Raw genomic sequence first — 26,294 nt, forward strand, 5'->3', positions numbered from 1 at the left:
AGCTCCCAGCCCCAGCGTGCAGCAGGGGCACCCCACAGCTCCCAGCCACCGCAGGCAGTGGGGGAACCCGCAATCTCCCAGCTGCCATTGCCCCTGGAGCTGCAGGCAGTGGAGATACCCCGCAGCCCCCAGCTGCTGCATGTGGGTCCCAGCCCCTGTGCTGTTGCCCCCCTTCAGGTGGTGTGGGGACCTGCAGATCCCCATTTTGTCACAGGTATTTTTAGTAAAAGTCACAGACAGGTCATGTCTTCTGTGAATTTTTCTTTTTTGCCCATGACCTGTCCGTGAGTTTTACTAAAAATATCCTTGACAAAATCTTAGCCTTATTTATAAGGTACTTTAGCTGTGTTTGGGTAAAGATTGCAATTATAATTGCCTGGGATCTGGAAATATCAAACAATGACGTATATCGACAAAGAAGGACACAGGTTTGTCTATAGGAAAAGCACAGCCTTGTTATTAGTTGCTGGAGCATTCAGCTCAGTCTGAGTCTGGTCAGGCTTCCAAAAACAGCATCTTCATACTGAGCATGCTCAGTGGCTTAAGAACTATATTAACATAGTCAGCCCCCTCCCAATGTTACATCATTGTATTTGCTTAGCCCCTGTCATTTAGTAATATACAGCTATTCTTGGAGGTCCTGCCACAAAGAACCTACTGCCTAATTCAGACAAACCACTCAGACAATTCAGACAGAAGCAACTTGCTAAAGAGGCAAAATTAATGGTAAGAATTTTTTTAAGTGCATCAGAAGCAAGAAGACTGCCAAGCAGGCAGCGGGGCTACTAGATGATAATGGCGTTCTCGGCGCATTCAAGGAAGACAAGGCCATTGCAGAGAAGCTAAATGAATTCTTTGCATCTGTCTTCAATGCAGAGCATGTGGGGAAGATACCTATATCAGAGCTATTTCTTTTGGGTGATAAACATGAAGTGCTGTCCCACACTGATGGGTCAATAGAAGAGGTTTTAGAACAAATTGATAAATTAAACAGTAATAAGTCACCAGGCTCAGATGGTATTCACTGAAGAGTTCTGAAGGGACTCAAACATGAAATTGCAGAACTATTAACTGGGGTATGTAACCTATCACATAAATCAGCCTCTGTAGCAGATGACTGGAAGGTAGCTAATGTAATGCCGATTTTCAAAAACCAGCTCCACAGGCAATCCTGGCAATTACAGGCCCGTAAGCCTAACTTCAGTACCAGGCAAATTGATTGAAACTATTGTAAAAAACAGAATATCAGACACATTGATGAGCACAATTTGTTAAGGAAGAGTCAACCTGGCTTTTGTGAAGTCGTGTCTCACCAATCTGTTAGAATACTTCGAGGGTGTCAACAAGCATGTGGATAAGGGTGATCCAGTCAATATAGTACACTTGGACTTTCAGAAAGCCTTTGATAAGATCCCTCAACAAAAATTCTGAAGGAAACTAAGTCGTCATGGGATACCAGGGAAGGTCTTGTCATGAATTAGTGTGTGGTTAAAAGACAGGAAAAAGGGTGAGAATAAGTGGTCAGTTTTTACACTGCAGAGAGGTAAACAGTAGAGTCCTCCAATAATCTAAACTTGGACCTGGGATGTTCAACATATTCATTAATGATCTGGAAAAGGGAGTAGATAGTGAAGTGGCAAAGTTTGCAGATGATATAAAATTATTCAAGAGAGTTAAGTCCAAAGCTGACTGTGAAGAGTTACAAAGGGATCTCACAATACTGGGTGACTGGACAACAAAATGGCAGATGAAATTCAACATTGATATGTGGAAAGTAATGAACATTGGAAAAAATAATCCCAACTCTACATACAAAATGATGGGGTCTAAATTAGCTGTTACCACTCAAGAAAGAGATCTTGGAGTCATTGTGGATAGTTCTCTGAAAACTTCAGCTCAATGTGCAGCAGTGGTCAAAAAGCCTAACAATGTTATGAACTGTTAGGAAAGGGATAGAAAATAAGACAAAAATATCATAATGCCACTATATAAATCCATGGGACACCCACACCTTGAATACTATGCCCAGTTCTGGTTGCCCCACCTCAAAAAAGAACTCGGAAAAGTTCAGAGAAGGGCAAAAAAGATGATCAAGTATATGGAACGACTTCCATAGGAGGACACACTAAAGATTACGGCCATTCAGTTTAGAAAAGTGACTATTAAGGGGGAATATGATAGAGGTGTATAAAATGAATGGTATGGGGGAAAAGTAGTTATCCTTTCCCACAAATCAAAAAACAGGGGTCACTCAATGAAACTACTAGCCAGCAGGTTTAATACAAAGAGGAAGAAGTACTTTTTCATGCCTCACACAATAAACCTGTGGAACCCATTGCTATGGGATATTTCAATGTCCAAAAGTATAACTGGATTCAAAAAAGAATTTAGATAAGTTCATGGAGGATAGGTCCATCAATGGCTATTAGAAAAGATGGTCAGGGATGTAACCTCATGCTCGGGGTGTCCCTAAACCGCTTACTGCCAGAATCCAGGAGGGGAAGACAGGAGTGGATCTCTCCAAAATTGCCCCTGTTTTGTACACTCCCGCTGCAGCTCTGCACTGGCTATTGTCAGAGACAGGACACTGAGCTAGATGGACCATTGGTCTGACGCTGTATGGCCATTCTTATGTTCATAAAATATCAGGGTTGGAAGGGACCTCAGGAGGTCATCTAGTCCAACCTCCTGCTCAAAGCAGGACCAATCCCCAACTAAATCATTCCAGCCAAGGCTTTGTCAAGCCTGACCTTAAAAATCTCTAAGAAAGGAGATTCCACCACCTCCCGAGGTAACCCATTCCAGTGCTTCACCACCTTCTAGTGAAAAAGTTTTTCCTAACATCCAACCTAAACCTCTCAAACTGCAACTTGAGACCATTACTCCTCGTTCTGTCATCTGGTACCACTGAGAACAGTCTAGATCCATCCTCTTTGGAATTCCCTTTCAGGTAGTTGAAAGCAGCTATCAAATCCCCCCTCATTCTTCTCTTCCGCAGACTAAACAATCCCAGTTCCCTCAGCCTCTCCTCATAAGTCATGTGCTCCAGCCCCCTAATAATTTTTGTTGCTCTCCGCTGGACTCTTTCCAATTTTTCCACATCCTTCTTGTAGTGTGGGGCCCAAAACTGGACACAGTACTCCAGATGAGGCCTCACAAATGTCGAATAGAGGGGAATGATCACGTCCTTCGATCTGCTGGCAATGCCCCTACTTATACATCCCAAAATGCCATTAGCCTTCTTGGCAACAAGAGCACACTGTTGACTCATATCCATCTTCTTGTTCACTGTAACCCCTAGGTCCTTTTCTGCAGAACTGCTGCCTACCCATTCGGTCCCTAGTCTGTAGCAGTGCATGGGATTCTTCCTTCCTAAGTGCAGGACTCCACACTTGTCCTTGTTGAACCTCATCAGATTTCTTTTGGCCCAATCCTCTAATTTGTCTAGGTCCCTCTGTATCCTATCCCTACCCTCCAGTGTATCTACCACTCCTCCCAGTTTAGTGTCATCTGCAAACTTGCTGAGGCTGCAATCCACACCATCCTCCAGATCATTAATGAAGATATTGAACAAAACCGGCCCCAGGACCGACCCTTGGGGCATTCTGCTTGATACCGGCTGCCAACTAGACATGGAGCCATTGATCACTACCCGTTGAGCCCGATGATCTAGCCAGCCTTCTATCCACCTTATAGTCCATTCATCCAGCCCATACTTCTTTAACTTGCTGGAAAGAATACTGTGGGAGACTGTATCAAAAGCTTTGCTAAAAGTCAAGGAATAACACGTCTACTGCTTTTCCCTCATCCACAGAGCCAGTTATGTCGTCACAGAAGGCAATTAGGTTAGTCAGGCATGACTTGCCCTTATGAATCCATGCTGACTGTTTCTGATCACTTTCCTCTCCTTTAACTGCTTCAGAATTGATTCCTTGAGGAGCTGCTCCATGATTTTTCCAGGGACTGAGGTGAGGCTGACTGGCCTGTAGTTCCCCAGATCCTCCTTCTTCCCTTTTTTAAAGATGGGCATTAGATGTTCTTAATAAACACAGGACAACAAATTAGGCCAGAGAAAGTGTAGGAACCTCAATAAGGCAATCAATATAGGAAGACTTCCTGGGGAAAAGGTTTATAGAGAGGGATTTGAGGAAGGAGCGAGTGGGCCTTAGGTAGACATGTAGGATACTTCCAAGTATAGGAAGCAGCCTGAAAGAAGGTACAGAGTCAAGAGTGGGAAAAGGAGATGAGCTGGGTTATTACTAATTAACTGATCTGGAGTTAGAAATATACATGGCACATTACAAAACACAGCTAGAGACAAAGAACCAGATCATGGGAATTACCATGCTGGACCAGACAAGTGGTCCCTCTAGTCTGGTATCCTGGCTCAGACAGTGTCCAGTGTCAGATGTTTCATAGGAAGGTACAATAAATCTTGCTGTGGACAATTACAGAATAACCTTGCTCACAAAGGAAGCTTATTCTAAACCCTCATCACTTAGTAGCTGGCATCTGCATCTTCATGAAGCATGAGACTTTACTTTCTTTCTATCTAAAGTTACTGTGTCTAATCCTGTTTTGAATCCTACTAAGATCTTGTCCTCAATGATATATTGTGGCAAAGACTTCCACAGGTTAATTACATGTTATGTAAACAAATTCCCTGTTATCAGTCTTAAATTTGCTGCCTTTCAGTTTTGCTGACTTCTCTCTTGTTCTTGTATCATGAACAAGGTAAGCACGGGTGCCTGATTCACCTTCTCTGTGCCAATCATATTGGTATCAGCACCACATGGAAAATCTCATGCAACTCTTTTAGCCAAAGTTTGGGGCCTGATTCTGCTCTCACACTGGTGTAAATCAGGAGTCACACCATTGAAGTCATGGAGTTAAACCTTGGAGAGGATCTGTGCAGAGTTAACCTGAGCTCTTACCTGGCTTTTAGCCCTAACCCACCTTCCCATCCATGTACAAACCTCTCCCCTGAGTTCAGGGGAGTTTCAACCCAGGCTAGCAGGCACAGCTGGGGGATAAGTAAGATCCTGGGCTCCACATTTACTCAGGCTGTAACCACTCACTTTGCAGTGAGGACACAGTCTAAGGGCTTTTCTACATTACCCACTGGATCAAGGGGCAGCAATTGATCAAGTGGGGGTCGATTTATCGCATCTAGTTTAGATGCGATAAATCGACCGCCGAATGCTCTCCTGTCAACTCCGGTACTCCACCGGAGAGAGAGGTGCAGGTGGAGTCAACAGAGGAGTGTCAGCTGTCGACTTACCACAGTGAAGACACCGCAGTAAGTAGATCTAAGTATGTCGATTTCAGCTATGTTATTCATGTAGCTGAAGTTGCGTAACTTTGATTGACCCCCTCCCCTAGTGTAGACCAGGCCTAAATCCTCCAGTGCTGGTAATCCTGCAGTGCCCTCCCACAATCCCCCCTGTGCCCAGAAAGACAGACAAATTCTCCCACAATTCACTGGGAAAGAATCAGCGTAGCTCAGCATACTGCAACACACAGGACCATGGGATATGCCCCCAAAGTCCTAATGACAAACACATGGGAGTTCAGCACCAGTGAGGACACAGTAAGACAGTAACGCTTTGCCGTGTGGTGGCTTGCACGTCGGTTAGACTAACCCGGGTGCCAAGTGCCCAAGTTAACTCTGCAGTGAAGACATACACTGAGTGAAAGCAGAATGAGGCATCAGCATCCAAAGCAGCAGAGACAAGAAAACATATTGAAAAAAGGCAAGATAGCAAACAAGATACTGATTCAAATTCTGATCTCACCCTAGTATTACATGACTTATTTGTATTATGGTAGCACCTGGAGATCCCAACCTCAGTGAGGGCCCACTCTGCTATGTGCTGTATGTATACGTAGTAAAATGTAGTCCCTGCCCCAAAAACCCTTCAGTATAAACTGGCTGCAATGCAGTTAGCCCAGAGCTATACTAGTAAATCTCCCTCAGGGTCTCCATGCCTGGTTCTCCACATTGTATAGTGAGTTCAATGGGGTGCAGGGGAAGTCTCTTATTGTGACAAGTGACATAAAAAAATGGAGCTGGATCCTTGAGACTTTGAGCATGATTCAGTAACATCCATTCTTCACTGTAACTCAGGGGACGTGATCGGCATCTTCTGAAAGCTGGGCAGATGAGCCGGTTTGATGGGGATGAATTGCACTGAACCTTCACTCCCTTACTCTGCATCAGATCCATGGTCCGATTGAGGAATTTGCCAGGGCTGAGCTTCAAACAGTGGGGATGCTAGAATGGATAAAGAGAAAATCCTGAGACTAGCAGCTGCTATAGATTGTTTTAGTCACTGAATGGATGTGTAGATTATTTCTAAATTGCAAAATCAGTACCTCATTTTGTAGAATTTGGTCCTGTTACAAATATCCCTAATTCTACTGCCTGCGTTTCCAGCGTCATGGGAATATGGCAAACTACTCTCATCTGGAAAACTGAGTCTAATGTTGGTCAGCTCACCTTAAGAAAGGCACAGAGGGGATTGCGGAGATCCAGAAGAGGTCCCTGAAGATGTGAACGGTAAAGAAGACCTTGGCTGTTTCTCTTTTACAAGGGGTTATGTAGTTTTGCCCAGCAATCAACCTAAATTACACTTAATACAGCTTATCATTTCTGGAGAAATCCTTATAGTTTAGTGAGGATAATTCATCCATCTCCTTTACAAGATGCCTGTAGGTTTTTGGAGACAGTAGTTCCTCTCCTCCCCCTTTCCTCTCAGCTTATTTTCTAAGAGTCTTCTCTGTGTGAATCAACTCTGCTTTCACTCGCATTTTCCTGTGTCCTTTTTTGAACTGTAGTGCTCAAGACTGAGTGCAGTATTGCCCCAGGAGCCAGAATGGTGTCAAACGGAGCAGAATAATTACCGCACTTGATGGACGTGTGATATGCTAATTAATTAATACAGTCGAAGGCCCTGATCCTGCAATGAGCTTCTCATGTATGGGCTGCAGACCAATGCAGAGCCTCACTGGGGCTCTGTCCATGTGACCTCACCGCTGGATAGGGCCCTATTTTATATATAGGCACTGTATTGTTGATTTATATGCTGTGTATACCTACCTCTATAACCCTCTGACTGCCCCTCCTCCAGTTCATATAGATGCATTTGCATATTCCTTCCTACGTGCCCCACTTCTCATTTGTCTCAATTCCACCCCCTTCTCCAGTGTATCAAGATTGGATTGCATTTAAATCCTACCCCTCACAAAGCAAGGGAGTTATGATCACACCAAGTTCTAGATCATCGCCCTTGGCTCCTAGTCACAAAAGAAGGCTCTGAATGGTATGGAGCTCAGAAGGGATCCCCACAGGACTCCACTCCATACCCTCCTCCCATAGGGAATCATTAATAAATGCCGTCAATCCACTTCCACTTACTGCACCTGCAGTTTCTCTTTGAAAATGCTACATGGCGCTATATCAGATGCCTTCTGCTGTGCCCAGTCTGGTTTATATCCACTGAACTGGTTACTCTCTTAAAAAACGTAAGGGTCAAATCCTGCAATCGTTAATCAATTAACCCCCCTACTGGGATCAATGGGATTTTTGCCTGATTACGTTCCGAGGACCCGATGCTGCCAGGTGCTGAGCGACTCCTTGAAGGTGCTCACTGGAAGCTGAGGTTACGCTGCATGATGCTCAGCATGTCACAAGGGAAGGCCCTGTGTAAGGACTGCATGAGCTAGCCCTCGGCTGGCATGGCAAAAATTGCTGTTGATGATGTCATTCGACTGTTTTATCAGCGGTTCTAAACCTCTCCCCAGGACTGGTGGTAAAAGTAGCATTTTCTTCTCTAATTCCTTGAGGGGACCCTTCTTCCAACCCGGCATTATCAATCCCCAGCCCAAGGCATCCATCCAGGGCCTCGTCCAAAGCACATCAGAATCAATGGGCTCCGCACCAGGCCCCTAGACACCTATGTAACAAGGTGTTAAAACATCTGTAGTCACATTGGAGACAAACTCCCTGCTCTACAGGTGAACACCCGGGAGTTCAAGTCACACAAAGCTCTTGCCAGCATTTAGGCCAAGCCTACACTACAAAGTTTTGCTGGCATACTACATTGACTAGGAGTGTGAAAAAAACACACCCTGATGGACATGGGGATGCTGGGATGGACACATACACACAAGCAGGCACGTACCCCAACCCCCATTTTGGCAAAAGACTCCATTTGCCGGTATAGTTTATGTTGTTCTTGGAGGTGCTTTAACAACACCAGCAAAAGAACTCCTTTGACTCGTATTTGCTGCGTCTACATTAAGGAGCTCTGCTGGGATAGCTGTACCGATATGGCTGTCCCATCAAAGCTTTTGTAGCGTAGACTGGCCCTTAGGTACTGTGACGGTCATGAGAGACAGATGCCATAGGAAACTGCTACGTGTGAGTCTTTGTGTCACATTTTAGGGCTGGTAAATTACAGTCAGTTTGGTTCACACCATCTAAAATGACTGGTGCTTCCGTGGCATGAGGGAACATAATGACAGTGGCTCCCCAACTCCAAGTTTAAAGAGCTGTCGTCTCTACGATAGCTTAAGAACGAAATAGAACAGCTTACTAACTTGGAGAACTTCTGCTCATCCTTGCAAAGGCCTTCTTCCCTCTTTCACTCAGCTTTGGTACTGGAGCTCGAACGGGGGCTGGTCGTATCCCAGCATTCCACTGGGCACTTTGAGCTAGGATCTTAGCTGTTGCTTTGGTAACAGGGTACCCTGTTGATTGGTGAGTAGCCCAATGTGGGCGAACTGGTCCTTTTGGGCTAGAGCCAAGATCTGCAGATAGGGACAGCTGGGAAGAGAAAAAAAGAAAGATCATGTTCTCCTAACAGCCACAAAGGGGATAAAAATGTCTGAGCCCTTAGAAAACTATCTAATATCCTTGGTTTTTAAATGACATACAATTATAGTTTTGTTCTGCAGCAGTGACCTGCGCTCTGTTATTACAATTCCACAGATCTGTGTAGTAAGCTACATAAATAAGAACACTTCATATATTTATGGGGCTAGTTGTGGAGTGGAAAAAATTCCAGCCTTTCATGAATGACAAAAGAACCCAATTAGAAACAGTCACTAAAGGGGGCTTGCCCACATTAATTGAGTCTCCACAACAGCTCACACTTTAAGGGCCAAATTCTGTCCTCAGACACATGTGCACGGCTCCTATTGAAATCAGTGGGCAAACATCCAAGGGCAGAACTGGGGCTGTAGTGAGACAGACTGATCTCCTTTATGGAATTAATGTATTCATTTAAATTATGAAGGATTCCAGCTGTTAGCTGTTTATAGTTTAACCTATGCAGCGAGCAGCAGTTTTCATTATACTTTGCACTTCTACAGCCCCTTTCAGCTCAGAATCACAAAGCACTTTACAGACTAATTCAAGCTCACAGTACCCTGTGCAATACACAAGGTAAAGACTGATCTTTTCCACCAACAATGAAGTGCGACCATCTCTTGGGTGCCCTAACAAAGCACAGCAATTTGGCACCATAGTTTAGGACAGGAAGTGAAGAGAACAGGGTGGAACTGAATCTGCCGGGTGAGATTTAATAATAAACACTCAGAATCACCAGCATGGAATTTACCTCCACTAGAATTTGGCCAAGATTCCAGGGCTAGTGCTCCTAGTCTTATCAAAAGAACCGTGGGAGCTTTAACCACCACAAGTGGCCAGGACTTTTGGCTTATGCCTCATCCAGAAGAAGGCAGCTGTAGTCCCCTTGCAGGAGATGGATGCATTCAGTCAGACCTGGCTCAGAGGGAACTGCACCAGTTACTGAGTCCCCAACACCACTTCCTGCAGTATTCTCAGGAGGTCTCCTTTCCAAGTGCTGAGCAGGCTCAACCTTGCTTCATTTGTGAGGTCTGAGGCACCATAGTGCAAAGGTAGGTCAGGCATAGAATTTATACAAAATGGTCAATTTTTATCTTTTCATTTTACTAGTCAGTGTCTATGATTAATTAGAAGTAGACAAATATATTCCTACCATTACAGTGATTGTTTAGTCTTTTAAAGAAATCCCAAAATGTTTCAAAAGCAGCTTGTGAGAAGCTGCCTGCTAGCAATCTAGCCCTTGTTAAACTGATCCAAATCATTTGCTTCTCCCTTATTTAGAATACTGGAAAACCATTAGTACAATAAAACATTTGCTTAGAAATGCATTATGAAGCAATGATGGCAGATGATGTTATTATACGCAGACTATTGTCAAGAATCAAACTGTTGTACAGAAAATTTAACATGGTTTTGCATTTCCCCGTGGTCACTTGATATGACTGCGGTGGATGTTGTATAATGCTTAGTGCTTAATCCTCAAGTTAAAAATAAGCAGTTCAACGATTGCCAAAGATCAACTCAAAGAGAAGCCAAGAAGTATGCAACAGCTTAAGATGTCCTTATGAGTGACTGCGCATGACAGTGTAAACAAGGACATGGCAGGCACAGTAGGTTTTTCTTCCAGCAGAGAAGGAAAAACACAAAGGCAGGTAAGCAGTGGTTGTTGCAATGAGCTGACTGTACCTTGTTTTTGCACTCCTGTGTTCTTGGTGATTCAGCCGCAGAGTGCTTGGGGACAGGAAGGCAAAGCATGTTATACCGTAAAGCTAGGCTGTGCGTTTTCAAGAAGAGTGAAATGTACAAAGGACTTGGATTCTGCAAGCATTACCCAGAGTAATTTTTGCTCCCATGACTAGTCCCAGGAAATTCAATAGTACTACTAGTGCAAATCAGTAACACTCAAATTATGGGTTCCAGAACTGAGGCTGTAGAAATTAGTTGGCTAGAACTGAGATTTTCCACTGCCCGAGGCCTCTGCAGTGGCAGAAAGCTGGACATGTGGGATATGCACACCTGACCCTAAAAGAGGTTCCTTCCTCAAGACACCAGCTCCCTGCCAATATATGTGGGGGAAATTCATTAGTGACCCCAAATACTGTGATCTTATCACCTTAGAATACAGGCAATAGTAACTCAAGAACATTTGTGGGAGTGGAGCAACCACTCACACAGAACAGAATTTAAAGTATGAAAGGGGAAAAAACCATGACTGCTGTGGCTGTAATATTTCTCACAGCTGTCAAGAGTGTCAGACTCCATGATTTTCATGTTGCTAATAAAATGGCCATGATTTTGACATTTGAAAGTTTTTGGCATGAGACATTATTCTGCTGAACAGCTGCAAAAACCTTATGTGGAGTCTTAGGAGGTGAGCCCTAAGGTTTGTAAAGGAGGGTGTCATTTGGGAGCAGTGACAACACTGCAGGGACCAAAAGGTCCAAAGGGGTGGACTCACTATGGGGGCGCATGGCTCTGTATCAAAAAGGACAGGAAGGATGACCTAGTAGCTAGGGCACTGGACTGAAGCTCAGGAGACCTGCTTTCAATATGTGAGCTTGGACAAATCACTTCATCTACTCTGTGCCTCAGTTCCACATCTGTAAAATGAGGACAATACTTCCTAAGGTGATACGGTCCAGATAGTATGGGGCAAGCTTTAGGGCCCTGATCTAATAAAGCAAGTAAGCACGTGCTTAACTTTAATCATGTGAGTTAGTCCCATTGATTTCAGTGGGACTACTCACATGGTTAAAGTTAAGTGCATGCTTAAGCACTTTGCTGGATAAGGGTCTAAAAGGAGAGAGGTGAATGCAAAGCTCTCCCGAAACATAAAGGGCTTGATTCATCACTGAGCTACTCCAGTTTTACACTGGTGTTTTTACTTCATTGACTTCAATGGAGTTACACAGGTATAAAACAGAAGTAAAAAGTAGTGAATCGGGCACAAGGACTTTGGACCAAAAATTAAAAACTTACAAGAGTCATAGCCTACAAGGAGAAGCATGTGGGAGAGGGGAGAGACAGTAGCTCAGTATATAAGAGGGTCATGATGCTCCCCAACAAAAATTATGGGCCGAATTCTATATATTCTCACATCTCCCACGGAGATAAAGGACATTGCAAGTACACATGTGAGGGAGGGGTTTGGCCCTATAGTCAAAAGCCAGGGGCTTCAAAGCTAATTTTACTTGTTACCAAACAAATCTTGAGCTTTTCTTATGGCACTGTAACCATTACACCATGGTCTTCCCCAAGGTTTACTCTAGCAAACGCTACCACCCCACTGAAAAGAAATCAAGGGGCCAAACTCAGACCAGGCCCAGTGGATGCTATTCTACTGATTTTTAACAGAGTCTGGGTGTGGCCTGAGATGATTTCTCTCCTTTTGGTATCCAGCTCCCATTTTTTACTCTTGTGAATTTGGAACACCAACTCCTTTTCTCTTATATAATAACCCTTTCCACACCTTCATTGTTCAGTATAATAGACTTTGGTTTCATTCACTTTCAGTGCATTCATCTTATGTGTCTTCATTATAATTTTATCTTTTGGTACCTCGGGCATTTATTCTTTCAACATGCTTCCTTCTTTTCCAAAGGATTAATTTAAAATGTTTGAATTATAAGCCTCTCTCTTTGGGCTTGGCTGACATGGGAATCTTTTAACAGGTATATTTAAACAAGATTTCCCAACCTTATCTTTACAATCTCAAACCAAGATCTATTGACACAGTGCAGCCAAGAGGATCTGAGCACCATCAATGCCAGGAGGTGCTGGAGATGGATCGGTCATGTGCTTCGGATGGAAACTGACTCCATCACTAGAGTAGCAATAAGATGGTCACCTGAAGGCAAGCGAAAACGAGGCCCCTGAAAACAACATGGCAAAGAGCTGTGGAAGCTGAGCTGAAAAACCTGGGGCATAGCTGGGGAACCATTGAAAGACCTGCCAGAAACAGACAGGAGTGGAGGAGCTTCGTCACTGCCCTCAACGCCAGAGGCGTAATAGGAACCTGATGATGATGATCTTTACAATAAACAGAAATTTTCTGATATTTTCTACTTGGTTATATAAATAATTTTGTCTCTTTCATCAGCTTAAGGAAAATACACCATTATCATCACAGTGTCATAATCAGCAATGGCTAGCAGGATTATAGACTGGGATAATGTGAAAGAGGAAGAGTGGGTTGGTTACCGAAACGGAGGAAAGTCCAGAACTCAAGAATACCAAAACGTTAGTCCTGGGAGAATTCTGCACCACTGCGCAAGTGCACAATTGATGCCCCCACAGAATAATTGATTCTGACAGGGAGGCAAAGGGAAGCTGCAAGAGGGGTCATGCTGCAATTACACCTTTTGCACCAGGGGCTGATGTGGCTCCAGAAGAGAGGGCAGCCACAGAGAGGGAGGGGAAGAGGCTCCCTTCCTCACAGCGCTCTGCCCATGGGGCCAGGTGACGAGGCACGGGATATGGGGGGATGGACAGAGTGGGGCAAAATAGGCTGCTGGGAGGGTCACATAGACTGGGGTTCAGAAGGGCTAGTGCAGGGGACAGTCTGGGACAAGGGCACAGAAGCTAGTGGGGTGACAACATTGTGCCAGGGACTGAATGGGCGTGGGGGTTAGGGGTCAGCCATGGTCTCCCATGGAGCTCCCCAACTCCCTAACAATCCCTCCCCCACTCCAAAAAAAACCTGTTCCATACTTCTCCCACCCACACCCAACAACCCTCCAGAGTTCACTCCCAGGCTCCTTCCCAACAATTACTTCCCTCTCCCTCAGCTCCTCCATTAACTTGACTCCCCCAAGCCTCTGCACTGCTTCTGAGGGGTGTGGGAAATATGTTTCTGCATTGTAGTTTAAACAAATTATTACTCAAAGTTCTGTATGAATATGCCTAGTAAGGAATCTATTTGTCAAAAAACATTTCCTGAATCTTTTATGTTGTCTGTATTGTTACAGACATACTCGCTGACAGGTATTTTGAAATAAATTACCAAAATAATTGAAACCGGCATATTATTTTGTGTTATTTTGACAAATAAAATATGCAGAATTTAAAAATATTGTGCGCAGAATTTTTAATTTTTTGGTGCAGAATTCCCCAAGGACTAAAAGGTACATTTTTGACCTAAAGGTCCCAGAAAATCTGACACAATCTATAAGGGCTACCCTCAGTTCTTAACATGGAAAAAAAGCCAGTGCCTTTGAGAGAATCAGAACAAAAAGATATGGAGCCTTATTCTGAAACCTTTACACTGATGTAACTCCATTGACTTCACTAGAGTTATTACTGATTTACTATGGTGTAAATTCCCATCTCCCCATGATTGCTGTAATGTATTTACGTATTAATAATGCTTGCAAGGCCTGATTCACCACTGCATGACTTCACTGATTTCAACAGAGTTACAATACAGTAATACTGTGCTGGACAGCACCCCGGTCTAGATGATGCTTTTCATCTTCAAAGAGTTTTTACAAACAACAACTATCATATTTAATAGTAATAGTTGGCATTTCTGTAGCATAATCAGGATCTGCTTTACAATCATTAACTGATTAAAACTCACACACCCTTGTGAGGTAGTGTAATATTATCCCCATTTTACACACTGGGAAACTGAAGCAGAGAAACTAGAGATGATACTAACCCTATGTGCAGGGGCTGTGGCAGACTCTCAACACAGCAGTACTTTTGCAGTTGTACAAGAGGAGGATGTCCAGTGTTGTGGTAAACAAACAGTCATAGGATTGTTGGGAGGATAAACTCATTAATGTTTGTGAGGCACTTAGATGTTACTGTGACGGCAGCTGTAGAAACTGTTTGGGAATTCTGCATCTGCTGGGCTCAGCACAGTAGAGTTTTGTACCAGCTCCTTAGAAACCAGGGTAGAGAAAGGACCTGGGAGCTGACCGGGGTGGAGAGGGAGTCAGTGGATTGCCAAGTACCTCTAGTGGCCACAGATCCCTGCATAAGGACCACAGAGAATCAAATCCTATTCCAGCCCAGAGGCTGGTAAAACAGATGGTTGCAGGGTAGATTCAGTCCTTACAAGAATTCTGTTTGCTCAAGATGTCTTTGTGAACATTTTGCTTGACCTAAAGGAAGATCTCTGGTAGCTGCCAGCTGTAGATAGAATCTTAGGTCCTGCAGTGTGGCGGTGTGGCTCAACACCGCCCCGGAGAGGGACGACCCCATCCAGAGGCTGGGGTGGGCGGAGCTAGGGAGCTCTAAGCCCGCCCCTCAGAGGGTCAGGCAGCGACCCGGAAGTATAAAGGCTCACCCTCAGAGCTCACTAGAGGGCCAGCTACTGGGGAGGCCAGCTGCCTCCAGCCTAGCCCGCGACTGAGAAGCCTCCAACTATCTGGAGGAGTTGCTGGGCCTGCTGCTCACCTGGTACCCTGAGGAACCCGTGGTGCTGGACCCCCCGAGGACTCCACCATGACTCAGGTACCCCCAGAGGGGGAGTCAGGAAGTAGCCTGGGGCCAGCCGACCCTAGTCTGGCTGCAGCACCGCCAGAGCCCATGTCAGTGTGTTGCGGCCGGGATCCCCACTGACACAGCAGCGGATCGTCTACTGCTGCTAGGGCCCTGGGCTGGGACGCACTTATGGGTGGCAGTCTCCCAACCCGTTTGGAGGCTTGGGCCTACTGTCATGCTCAGCCCTGCCTGAGGGCCTGAGCTCCTGACTCATTATTGCCTGGCCCTGATCTAGGGCCTGGGCTCACTACTGTTTATACTGCTATAGTATTATTGCGCAGCCCTGCCTGAGGGCCTGAGTCATTATTGCCCCGCCCTGACCAAGGGCCCCAGCATAACTGTACTGATTTTCTGCCTCCACAAGAGCCGCCAGGAAGACTTCCATGGCCAAACTAAGTCCCCAATCCTCAGCTGTGTGTAGTGAGCCAGTGTGGCTCCCCGCTGCCCCAGAGAGGGTCAAGCCCTGGCTAGCTCCTTTACAGTCCTCTAAACTACAATAAGCACACCTCAGGTGATGTGTGTGCACGTATCCCACCCCCTATCCTGCTGCTGCTGAAGTTGGTATCAAAAACTCCCATTGACACTACTGGGGAGAATTTCATCCCTGCACTGGTGGATGGGCTTGGGGCTTGTGCCTCCCAGACTCACGGGTGCAGACTATGGCCACCCTCGGGAATGAAGAACATCACATGGGGACTATGTCATGGCAGGAGCTCAAAGTCTTCCCAAAAAAACCCCTCAAGTTTGTTCAGATATTTGCCCACCACTTCACTGATTCTGTAACAGCTCCAAAATAAAACAAAGGTAAAATCATGCCCATGCTGAAAGGGAACTCTTGAGGCTGTATTATAAAGCCCTGGAAAATGGCATTTGCAAGACAAAGGCTGACAAACCTTAACTATAGCAACTGTATGAGGCACCAGTACAATAAGGGACATAATTGGGCTAGGAGAATAACCTGCACAAGAATAATAATGCCTGTCAGCCTCCGTGATCTTACAGTTAATCTCCTTTGTAGGGTGGCACATTTGGGTTCTCTGGTTCTCATTACTTGGGAATCATTCTTCCAAGTTGGCGCAAAAAAAAATGCTCACCAGAATCTGCTTATTCCAGGAGCTATTTGTTGCCCATATCTACAAAAGATTATCTATAGGATGCTTTCTGGAAGCCTGGCTTTCTGGTACTGTTTTCATCCCAGGTTGTCCTATTTTATCAACTGTGATATGAGCCCAGTGAATCCTCAGTATTAACAGCTAGTGGTGCTAAGGGCTGCTCACTCTGCCAAAATGCAGTAGCACAAAGTATAAACAGACATCAGACAGTGATGATGGAAAGTTGCAAGTGCAAGAGAATGCTTTAGAAAAAGATACCAGAATCTTGAGAAAACTGATCAGTATTTGTAAAGTGCAGAAACTAAGACTTTGTCTCCACTAGCACTTTTGTTGGGAAAACTTTTGTTGGTCCGGGGTATGAAACAACACTCCCCTGACCAAAAGTTTTACTGACAAAAAGCACCGGTGTGGACAGCACTTTGTCAGCAGAAGAGCTCTCTCCCGCCGACAAAGACTGGCTACACTGTGTACATAACAGCAGCACTGCTGTAGCCTGAATGTCTGGATATGGGGTATTACAGGAACTGACCGAAGAGCAGATAAAAATATCAATATCTACACATAGTGAATTACCTCCTCTTCCCACTGAAGTGAATCAGGCCCAGATCCTCAAAGGTATTTAGGCACCTAACTTCCATTGATTTCAGAGGGAGTTAGGGGCCTTAATACCTTTGAGGATTTGGGCCTCAGATTTGCCACTGATGTGTGATCTGCTCTAGTTAGGGTCTTCTGAGAGCAGGACTGGATCCAAAGAAAGGAGACTGAAACCTGAGGAAACAGCAGCTGCTTAATTATTGAAGGACTCTCTTTTGAACTGTTTTATTTAAACATGTCCTGAGTGGTATGTTTAAGAATAATGCTTTGTACTTACCTTGCACTTTTCCTTCCAAAGCCTTAAAGTGCTTTACAAGCACAAATTCTTTCTTGGTAGTTATAACCTGCTCAGCACTGTGGAGGGATTAAGGTTCCCAACGCCTCTGGGAGATAGGTATATTAATCCCCATTTTACACTAGGGGAAGCTGAGCCCCAGGGAAGTGAGCTGCCTGAGGGGACACAGTTACTCAGTGACAGAGATGAGAACAGATACCAGCAGCCTCATTCTCCTCCCACGTAAAAGCTCAGCATGTGAGCCTCTTGCACCAGCTCCTCAACAAAGGGAATAGATCTTACTGTTGGGAGAAGACTCAATGAGACTAACAGATTTGGAACCCTTGATTTACAGGTGGAAGCTCCCATTGGCTTCCTTGGGTGCTCTTCACAGGACATGAATTGGTATGATGCCTTCAGAGAATGGGGGAGCATCCTCCCCATGAGAATTGCTAAACTAGAACAGGTGTAGCATTTGCATCCCCCAACCCCCAGCACAGGCTTGATACCACTTGCTGGAGCACAGGACCTTGCCCCTCAGAAGCACTGAGTGCGGCTGATGTGACAGCCACCATCTTATCACACTGGGGACAGAAATGGGGACCTTCAGAGCTCTCAGCATGAGTCTCTATAGCTCAAGACAACGAGCCTGGCTTTACTCACACCCACCATGGGTCGGGGACACAGGGGGACACTTAACACACAGTCCACAGTAACAGTGGGTTACACTGGCCGCCCCCTTTTGCACTCAGGGAGCCCAGCTTGTCTTCTCACACCAGTGTGACTCCACTGACCTCTGGATTATAAGGGAGTCTGGCTGGAGTGAGAGGAGAGTCAGAACCAGGCAGCACAGCTCACCACACAGAACTGCGAAGAGAAGAAAGATGTTCCCTGCACCTTCTCCCCCTGGCCAACGCAGTCATGCTGGGCCAGCAGCCATCAAGCTTCTCTGCTCTAAGCATTTCAGAGCAGGGACTGTCATTTAGTATATGTTTGTACAATGCCTGGCACAATGGGGTCCTGAGCTAGTCAAGGTCTATAGGCATTGCTGCAATACGAATAATAATGAATAATCATAAATCTGGCCCCACATCAGCGAGTTTTCTCCTAAAGCAGTTCTGCTTTATACCCAATTACAATGCACTGATGGAAGAAATCATTCCTAATAGTAGAATGACTCCTCCTAGACATCACTGGAACTGGGATTTAAAATGTAAGTTACGAGAAAGGAAGAAAATCGCAGCTTTAAAAGGTTACAGTTAGCAAAATCTGATCAGGTCTATTTGTGAACCAAGGTACCAGCGATATCTACAGTTATATAAACTCTTTGAGCCAAACAGATCCCTGGTGTAACAGACTTAGAATCAGAGAATCATGGGACTGGAAGGGACCTCGAGAGGTCATCTAGTCGAGTCCCCTGCACTCGTGGCAGAACTAAATATTATCTCTAGACCATCCCTGACAGGTGTTTGTCTAACCTGCTCTTAAAAATCCCCAACGATGGAGATTCTACAACCTCCCTAGGCAATTTATTCCAGTGCTTAACCACCCTGACAGTTAGAAAGTTTTTCCTAATGTCCAACCTAAATTGCCTTTGCTGCAATTTTAGTCCATTGCTTCTTGTCCTATCCTCAGAGGTTGAGAACAACAATTTTTCTCCCAACTTTTTATGTACTTGAAAACTTGTCTGCTCTCCGTCTTCTCTTTTCCAGACTAAACAAACCCAATTTTTTCAATCTTCCTTCATAGGTCATGTTTTCTAGACCTTTAATCATTTTTGTTGCTCTTCTCTGGACTTTCTCCAATTTGTCCACATCTTTCCTGAAATGTGGCACCCAGAACTTGACACAATACTCCAGTTGAAGCCTAGTCAGCACGGAGTAGAGCAAAATAATTAATTCTCGTGACTTGATTACAACACTCCTGCTAATACATCCCAGAAAGATGTTCACTTTTTTGCAACAGTGTTACACTGTTCACTCATATTTAGCTTGTGGTCCACTATGACCCCCAGATCTCTTTCCGCATTACTCTTTCCTAGGCAATCATTTCCCATTTTGTATGTGTGCACTTGATTGTTCCTTCCTAAGTGGAGTACTTTGCATTTGTCCTTATTGAATTTCATCTTATTTACTTCAGACCATTTCTCCAGTTTGTCCTGATCATTTTGAACGTTAATCCTATCCTCCAAAGCACTTGCAACTTTATAAGTGTGCTCCCTATGCCGTTATCTAAATCATTGACGATATTGAACAGAACCGGACCCAGAACCGATCCCTGGGGGACCCCACTCTTTATGCCCTTCCAGCATGACTGTGAACCACTAATAACTACTCTCTGGGAATGGTTTTCCACCCATTTATGTGCCCACCTTATAGTAGCTCCAACTAGATTGCATTTCCTAGTTCGTTTATGAGAAGATCATGCAAGATAGTATCAAAAGCTTTACTAAAGTCAAGATATACCATGTCTACTGCTTCCCCCCTATCCACAAGGCTTGTTACCCTGTCAGAGAAAGCTATCAGGTTGGTTTGACATGATTTGTTCTGAAGAAATCCGTGCTGTTACTTATCACCTTATTATCTTCTAGATGTTTGCAGATTGATTGCTTAATTATTTGCTCCATTATCTTTCGGGGCACAGAAGTTAAATTGTCTGGTCTGTAATTCCCCAGGGTTATCCTTATTTCCCTTTTTATAGATTGGCACTATATTTGTCCTTTTCCAGTCTGATGGAATCTCTCCCATCTTCCATGACTTTTCAAAGATAATTGCAAATGGCTCAGATATCTCCTCAGTCAGCTCCTTGAGTATTCGAGGATACATTTCATCAGGCCCTGGTGACTTGAAGACATCTAACTTGTCTAAGCAATTTTTAACTTGTTCTTTCCCTATTTTAGCCTTTGATCCTACCTTATTATCACTGGTATTCACTATGTTAGACATCCAATCACCACCAACCTCCTTGGTAAAAACCAAAACAAAGAAGTCATAAGTACTTCTGCCATTTCCACATTTTCTGTAATTGTTCCCCGCCCAGGACACACACACACACACACACACACACACACACACACACACACAGAGTAATGGGCCTACTCTGTCCTTGGTCTTCCTCTTCTTTCTAATGTATTTGTAGAATGTTTTCTTGTTATCCTTTATGTCTCTAGCTAGTTTGATCTCGTTTTGTGCCTTGGCCCTTCTAATTTTGTCCCTACATACTTGTGTTAGTTTTTTATATTCAATCTTTGTAACTGGACCTAGTTTCAACTTTTCTGTAGGACTTTTTTTCTTATTTTTAGATCATTGAAGATCTCCTGGGTAAGCCAGCATGGTCTCTTGCCAGACTTCCTGTCTTTCCTACGCAGTAGGATAGTTTGCTCTTGTGCCCTTAATAATGTCTCTCTGAAAAACTGCCAGCTGTCTTCAATTGTTTTTCCCCTTAGACTTGCTTCCCATGGGATCTTACCTACCAACTCCGAGTTTGCTAAAGACTGCCTTCTTGAAATCCATTGTCTCTCTTTTGCTCTTCTCCCTCCTACCATTCATTAGAATCATGAACTCTACCATTTCATGATCACTTTCACCCAAACTGCCTTCCACTTTCAAATTCTCAACCAGTTCATCCCTATTTGTTAAAATCAAGTCTAGAACAGCCTCTCCCCCTAATAGCTTTCTCCACCTTCTGAAATAAAAAAGTCTCCAGTACATTCCAAGAACTGGTTGGATAATCTGTGCCCTGCTGTGTTATTTTCCCAACAGATGTCTGGGGAGTTGAAGTCCCCCATCACCACCAAGTCCTGGGCTTCGGATGATTTTGTTTTTTTTTTTAAAAAGCCTCATCCACCTCTTCTTCCTGGTTAGGTGGCCTGTAGTAGACCCCCTACCATGACATCACCCTTGTTTTTTACCCCTTTTATCCTTACCCAAAGACTTTCAACAAGTCTGTCTCCTATTCCCATCTCAACCTCAGTCCATGTGTATACATTTTTAATATATAAGGCAACACCTCCTCCCTTTTTTCCCTGCCTGTCCTTCCTGAGCCAGCTGTACCCTTCTATACCAATATTCCAGTCATGCGTATTATCCCACCAAGTCTCTGTGATGCCAACAGGACTTAGGCCCTGTGTTGATAAAGTCAGGGTCTAGAGATACTTGCCAGTGATTTTGCTTTCCGGAGCTTATAAGATGCACAGCTTGGTTTCCTTTTTTTCTCAAATGCTTGCTGGCTGAGGTCTGGGGTTAGTCGTCCTCCTCCTTTCTTTCTACTGCAAAGTGGAAAGGAATAGTGTTACCTGAGAAGAGGGGACACCCCTACTAAAATACAAAGAAAACTTGAGAGATAACCCAGACCTAGTTCAGGCTTCCTTTGCTAGCAATATCATCTTTCTCCCCAATCCCTTCTCATGCAATGTAGGCTTGAGGGCTTTCTTCTCTGCAGCTCTCACCATCTGTAACAGTCTTCCTGTATCTCCTTGGCTCATCCACTCTCCTGTTTTCTCCCTTGCCCTGTCCAAACCTGTAAGCTGCTCTCTTCCATTACTATAATGTAACTCTTTAAAGCATTTTGGGACACAGTTTGTATTAAAGATACAAAATAAAGTTGTATTGTCCTGTAATTGTCACACCTCTCTCCCTGCCCCTCTCTGTGTGAAATGAAGTGTCAGTCATTTACCAGAAGGCAAAAACAAAGATGCTTTTGAAATGTGGGCTGTGATACTGCACACATTTAATGTACAGGCCATCTTAACTACACAGGCCTGACTGTCCACTCCCTGGTACCTCATGTAGTGACACCCACCTGTGTAAAGTGGGTACCAAATATACTGGCAAGGCAGTGGAGAACCAGCCCCATAAAACTAAGCTAGCTTCTAGCCCTTGCCTACGTTCCAAGCTGTACTGATTTAACTAAAGGTGTGTTTTCACACTGATTAGGTTAAACTGATACAAACCCCTGCGTGAACACTCAAAATCAATTTAAACCTGGCTTATATCAAGTTAGCATGAGTCGATTCCTTACCAACTTCAGCTAAATCAGTACAAATAAATGGGGTGTGCACCAGTTTAACTAAATTGGCTTAACTAAAGGTGTGTGTTCAAATCAGTGTCACTTGTCGTATAGACGGGGCCCTAGTCTGTCACATTCTCCTATGAGTCTTTGTTTATACAACCAGATAAATCTTCTGTGTGTATCTACATGGAGCTGTTATAAAAGCTAATATAATCAATTGGCAGGATGGGAATTTCCCACACTCTGGAAGCTGGATGAAGGAATATTGAGTCTGGTCCACAGAATTTCCCTACATGATTGTACCAAACCTGGCTTCCTAGGACTTCAGAGCAGTCAGTATGCTGTACCTCATGACTACTTGGAACTTCTCACCAACAGCAAGAACACAACTAAAGTCACACGAATACTGCAAACAATTTTCTGCAAATATTCGTGTGGGTTCTTCAACAAATTTGCTTTGACTGCACTGATTCTCCTTTTGTGCTCCGTATCTGCAAGTAGTCTAGTGATTAATTTCACAGACAAAATTTTTCCTAGAAACAGCAGATTTAGAGGCTATGCTTTCCTATTCTGTCCAGATTCTTATACCACACACATCACCATCAAATCTCATCTTATGAACAAATAAAAGACTAAAAAGCACATTTTGAATTCAAAATCATATGACTTCATGCCAGAAACCTGATTTTAAGAGTTGCACTCATCTAAACAGGAACCGAAACATACCATGTGACTTACAGATCCTTCAGAACCAACTAATCCAGTTCAGATATTGCATATTCACAAGGAATTGCTCACAGATAATCTGAAGACCAAGACCCATTCACAGAATTTATTAGGCACATGATTTTAAATACCAAATTAAGAAAATCAAACTGTTTGCAGACAATTTACAGACAGCAAAGAGGTAAAATCCATTGAATACATTATGCATTGTGAAGAATTTGGTCAGCTTTAAACAGAACTCAGGTTCTCCTGGTCCAAAAGCATAGGCTCCTACCACCTGAGCCAAAGAAGACTCTTAACTAGCTGTTAAAAGTATTGGGCCATGGTTGGGTAGTTCTGATTCCATCCAGTAGAAGGTAGTGACAACACCCATATGAGCCTATTAATTTAAAATATGTTGTTTAAAAAAATAAAAGGATTTATGAAGAAATGAAACCGTGACAACCCATTACACCCAGGGTTTGTGATAATAATAGTTCAAAATGTTTCACCTTCAAACGTACAAACATTAATCCTCACATCACCTATTTCCAATATCCAGTGCATCACTCTGGCATCGGAGTGTCTCAATAAGAGGATAAGTGACATGCCCAAGGCTGCAGAGCCAGAATCAGAGCCAGCGTAAGAACTCAGGAATTCATGAATCCCAGTCTTGTACTCAGAATTTATCCATCTGTCTGTCTAAACATGGTTTAATTTGCACAGCCCACAACAACAGGTAGCAAATGATGAGTGCTGGGCTAGCTGTAGAGAGATCTGAGTGACAGGGTGTGATGTCACGATTAATAGGTCTAGTGCAATGGAGTTCCCTTTACACTAGAGTGAGCCCTATTCCGTCAGGAGTTGGGCCTAGGCTGTTCACAGAACAATTACTTCAAGTAATTATTTTCTTGTTGGTTAAATGCTCCGGCAAAACATCCAACTGTTTTTTAGAACCTGCCTGTGTCCACAAATTATCGAGTTAGTGTTGGCTTCCAGAGGCCAGAATGAGGGGGCCAGCCTTCATTTTAGCTGACCTGCCATCATGAGAAGTAGCAGGACTCCTTCCTGAGTCGCTTGGACACAGACGTGGCAGGATTCCAACACTGCACTGGAATCTGAATTCTTTATCCATGATAAAATGGGAGAGAAAACTGTTGATTTATTGGCAACAAGCTGCACAACACCAGATGCCTTCCAGCAGAACTGTGCAAATGGATTAAAGAAACTTTCCTGTTCCTTCCCAGTCAGAACATAGAGAGATCTTGGCCAGCTTGCTGACTCGGTTCCAAGTCTCCTATGAAAATGTATCATTTCATCTTTGCAACATTCCTTAATGACCTAGAATAGACAAAGCCACCCTCACTAATATCTGCTCTCATTTGTACCTAAGTGAAAGACTACCTGGAAGATTCATGTAGAAAACAAGACACAGAAAGAAGAACCTGAGAGATACCATGATGATGACAGATTACACAGACAGATAAGCAACAGTATAAATCACAGCTATAACTCCACCAAGGAGTTTTGATAATACCTTCCAGGAAATCCATAACTCAACTGCTTTCATTTTGTCTCTCTTCCCACTCTTCCTCACTTCTCCCTCTGTCTCCTTCACTCCCACCTGACTTTGCACCATCTTCCACCCCACCCCACCCCACATGTCCCAATGCCTCTCATTTAACATGCTCAAATTCTATCACCCCTCTCTTTCATGAAGCCCCTTTAAGCCCTGTCTCTTTGGTGACTGCACTCCAACCAGTGATCCCCATCAGTCCATTTGTTTTTATACAGAGTTGTGCCCTACTGAGCAGAAAGCAAGAAGCGCTCCCCAGAAAGCAGCTTTTCTCTTCCCCCTGTCTTACTTGGGCTCAGTGACTGAGAATCAAGTAGAGAAATGGAAGCCCAGCAGGACTCCGCCATTAATAGCTGTGCCCTCCGGGACACTGATGGGGAAGGAGCGGATTAGTTGAATGTTTCTGCTACAAAGAGTCGCAGTGAAATTGGTTACAATGTTACCATTTAAATGGCAACAGGTTGCTGAATTAAAATGCCCTATGATGAGAGATGTGGGAACTACTCCCATTCATCAAGAACTTTTGCTTCAATCTGTCTGCGGACTCAGGAGGACAGCACAGAATTGGGTCATGGTTAGAAAGTTTTCTTTCAAACTGTAAAGACTAGAAACATTTTCTTTTTTTACATCTTAAAAAGACAGGAGGCCAGATCAATGGATAAAACAGCCTGGGAGTTTGAGACTTGTGGCTTAGTTTGCTCTCCTACTATGCGACAGCATACACACTTATGGAGCAATATTAACCATAATCATATGTAGAAACAGAAGTTACACAGGGGCAGAGCAAGGGCTTCATTCATTTGCAGATATGACCTAGACCTCCCCCACAGCACCTACCCCCTATCCCCTGCCTTCCAGGACCAAACCACACTGCTGACAAATGACAGTTGCATGCTGCTGACATGACCACATGGAGTTTAAAAATAGAGGGTTTACCCAGTGACAGTACCCGGTGCTGGTGTCTCACTTCCTAGGATAATTGGCCTTGAGTGATAAGAAGCTAGGTAAGAAGTCTGTATCCATCTGCTGTCCTTGTACTTGCATTGCAAGCTCTTTGGGGGCAGGAACTGACTTTTTGTTCTGTGTTTGTACAGTGCCTGATGCAGTGGGGTCCTGGTCCATGCCCAGGGCTCCTAGTGCTATGCTAATACAAACAATAAATAATAGTAAGCAACTTCGACCCTGCGGGAGGGCCTGGTTTGTTTCCACAATAATTTCCTTGACTGATCAGGGAACAGAATTGCCCAACAGAGTCTCAGCCAGTCTTTCTGAGTCTAAAGGATGGTGGTCACAATATACAGCCTCAAGGACGAGTAGCTCAGAGAAAGGACTGCAGCAGTGGATTCTGACAGTGATCGATCCAAGGAAAAGAAATACCTAAATATGGGTTATTCAAGTGAAAAGTCACATTGATACCTAAACCAGCACAGCTGTGCTACTGCGTAACCAGAACAGGCATTATGGAGAAGACCACGTGGTAGCAATTATTTGCAGCTTAAGTGAAACAAATCTCATGGAATTAATTTCTCTCCTTGAAATAATCCCCTGTAATTACAGCTAGGCTTGGTAGAATATTACACACAAAAATGTTCTCAGTAGCACAAATGGTTCACAGGTTCAAAACCTGCCCAGGAAGTAGAAAAATACTCCCTATACTTATTG

At 44.1% G+C, this 26,294-nt stretch overlaps 1 protein-coding gene across 2 annotated transcripts in view; it reads right to left on the reverse strand.

Moving 5' to 3' along the window:
- Positions 1–382: 382 nt before the first annotated feature.
- FBXO16 (F-box protein 16) overlaps positions 383–26,294 on the reverse strand; it is a 62,850-nt gene continuing 36,938 nt past the window's right edge. For both annotated transcript variants that reach the window (XM_084622968.1, XM_084622967.1), the window contains 3 exons: positions 21,500–21,608; positions 8,602–8,827; positions 383–6,274 (listed from right to left, as the gene is read on the reverse strand). In XM_084622968.1, coding sequence (XP_084479094.1) covers positions 6,207–6,274; positions 8,602–8,827; positions 21,500–21,608 — 403 coding nt within the window. In that variant the 3' untranslated portion in view covers positions 383–6,206. The remainder of the gene's footprint in view (positions 6,275–8,601; positions 8,828–21,499; positions 21,609–26,294) is intronic.

This window comes from Lepidochelys olivacea (genome assembly GCF_965140295.1).
Source record: "Lepidochelys olivacea isolate rLepOli2 genome assembly, chromosome: 3".
In the NCBI taxonomy this organism is placed as follows: Eukaryota; Metazoa; Chordata; order Testudines; family Cheloniidae; genus Lepidochelys; species Lepidochelys olivacea.